Source organism: Trichechus manatus, unplaced genomic scaffold (genome assembly GCF_000243295.1).
Source record: "Trichechus manatus latirostris isolate Lorelei unplaced genomic scaffold, TriManLat1.0 scaffold00007, whole genome shotgun sequence".
In the NCBI taxonomy this organism is placed as follows: Eukaryota; Metazoa; Chordata; class Mammalia; order Sirenia; family Trichechidae; genus Trichechus; species Trichechus manatus.
Genome location: NW_004443943.1, coordinates 3,171,133 through 3,172,981, shown reverse-complemented (window position 1 = coordinate 3,172,981; position 1,849 = coordinate 3,171,133). Strand labels below are relative to the sequence as shown.

The window sequence follows — 1,849 nt, the reverse complement described above, 5'->3', positions numbered from 1 at the left end:
CACAGATCTTGGCTAAAGCATTTTATCAGTGAGGAACCAAAAATATTACCACAACTGTATTTCCTCTGTAACATAGTGCTGTAACCTGAACTCTGAGGATGTGAAGTCCAGGCCCAACTCTGGTGGACTTTTTACTAACTGACCTCCCCATTGTACAGGAGAACTAATAACAATGACTGACTAACTCCCACCTAGAGTTTGCTACCTAGAGTTGCCCCTGTAAAGAAGCAGCTCACTTGAAAATCAGTACCTGTGATTCTTTCAATTTAGGACTCTTATGGGAAGCCACGGTTTGTTTCTTAGGTCAATGTGGCCTTAATACATACAGCCCATCTTCCCCAGTGTTGAGTCCAATGGTTCCTCTCTTTGAACCTTAGTTTCAGGGTTCTAGAGAATTCCTGTTCACTAAAATGGCTTCTGGAACCCCTCCCCAGCAAAGGGAATCTCCTGTAATCTGCATAGCCTGTATTTTAAGACAGTCTCTTTAAAATAGCCCCTCCAAGTTTGATTTTAATTATGTAAGAGTACAGATGATGGGTTTTGTTGTTGTTATTGTTGATAAAAATGCCATTTTACAAGATGCCAGATTATTAAGCTTTTCCTATTCTTAGCACAACATAGGAACTCAACGAAGCTGCAAGGACTCAAACCAAATTGTCACAGCCCTCTGTAAACTCTAGCATATGAGGTAGAGCCTTAGGAACACAACCTCTAACAAAAGATGTTAATTAGGCGTGTAATCTTAAGTCTTAAACAAATGCAATATTTTTATTGTTTTTGACAGATCATGGATTCACTTCCTTTTGCTGATAGTCTCTTTTCTATTTATTCAATTCTTGATAACCCCAGTTCCTTAGAAAAGTGCATTTCTGACACCAATCTGCTCATACAGTGAAAGGAGTTTCCTGTTTTCCAAAAGGAAGTACCTGGGTCTCATGATGCATTTCAAGAAGCCATAATGATGGAACGATGCTAATCAGATATAAAAACATGGCTGGTGAGAACCTGTGAAAGGAGGAAAAAACGATAGTTCAGCTTTAAAAAAAAAAAGAAAAACAAATGCACATAGCCTGACCACACTGAGTCAAACCTTTTTATCTTAAGTGTTTACTTCAGTGGGGGAAAAAGCATTATGTGATTTCTGCCATATGGATTATAGAGAAACAAAGAAACTGTAAAAAGACACTAGCAGCTGTCATTCTCACTGAATTTCTAATCCAATTAATAGATGTTAATTTTAATATGGTTTAATGGGACACTGCCAATTAGTTCCAGGCACAAAACTGGGTATTTTGTATTTAATATGTGTTACAAAAAAGCAAATACGGCAATAGTAAATCTTCTTGGATTATTTCCTATGTTGCAATTTCAGGAAGATTGGCTCATTTTTCAGCAATAACCTGGAATGCTGTGAGCCCAAATAATAACATCTTGTTAAGAGCACAAAAATCAGATGATAATGAATAGGAATGAGTATAAGCCACTAGTTGTGTGTGTCTCTGCTAAACCTGTAAAAATAAAAACAAACAACAGCTGAAGGGTTTGGTTTTTCAAGCGTATTAACCCCTTTACTAATATCAAAATTCAGAGGGCAGTGCAGAGCAGGCTTTTGAAGTCAGACACATTCAGGTTCAAATGCCAGCTTTGCCACTGACCTCTCAGTTCATTTTCTAATCCACAAAATGGGGACAGTCACATTTATCTCATAGGGGTGTTTTAAGATACTTTTTGAAAAGCAATGCCTCATAGAGGTGGACATTTAGTAATACATAGCTATTATTTATTATGGGGGTATTGTGCAATGAAAATATGGCCTTACATTTTTGAAATAAGATAATAATATGCTTTC

At 37.0% G+C, this 1,849-nt stretch overlaps 1 protein-coding gene across 1 annotated transcript in view; it reads right to left on the bottom strand.

Moving 5' to 3' along the window:
• Window positions 1-1,849, bottom strand: part of TMEM26 (transmembrane protein 26) — a 47,418-nt gene that overhangs the window by 22,583 nt on the left and 22,986 nt on the right. Inside the window, 1 exon segment of the mRNA XM_004369857.1 lies at window positions 927-1,005. Within this exon segment, the coding sequence (XP_004369914.1) occupies window positions 927-1,005 (79 nt within the window).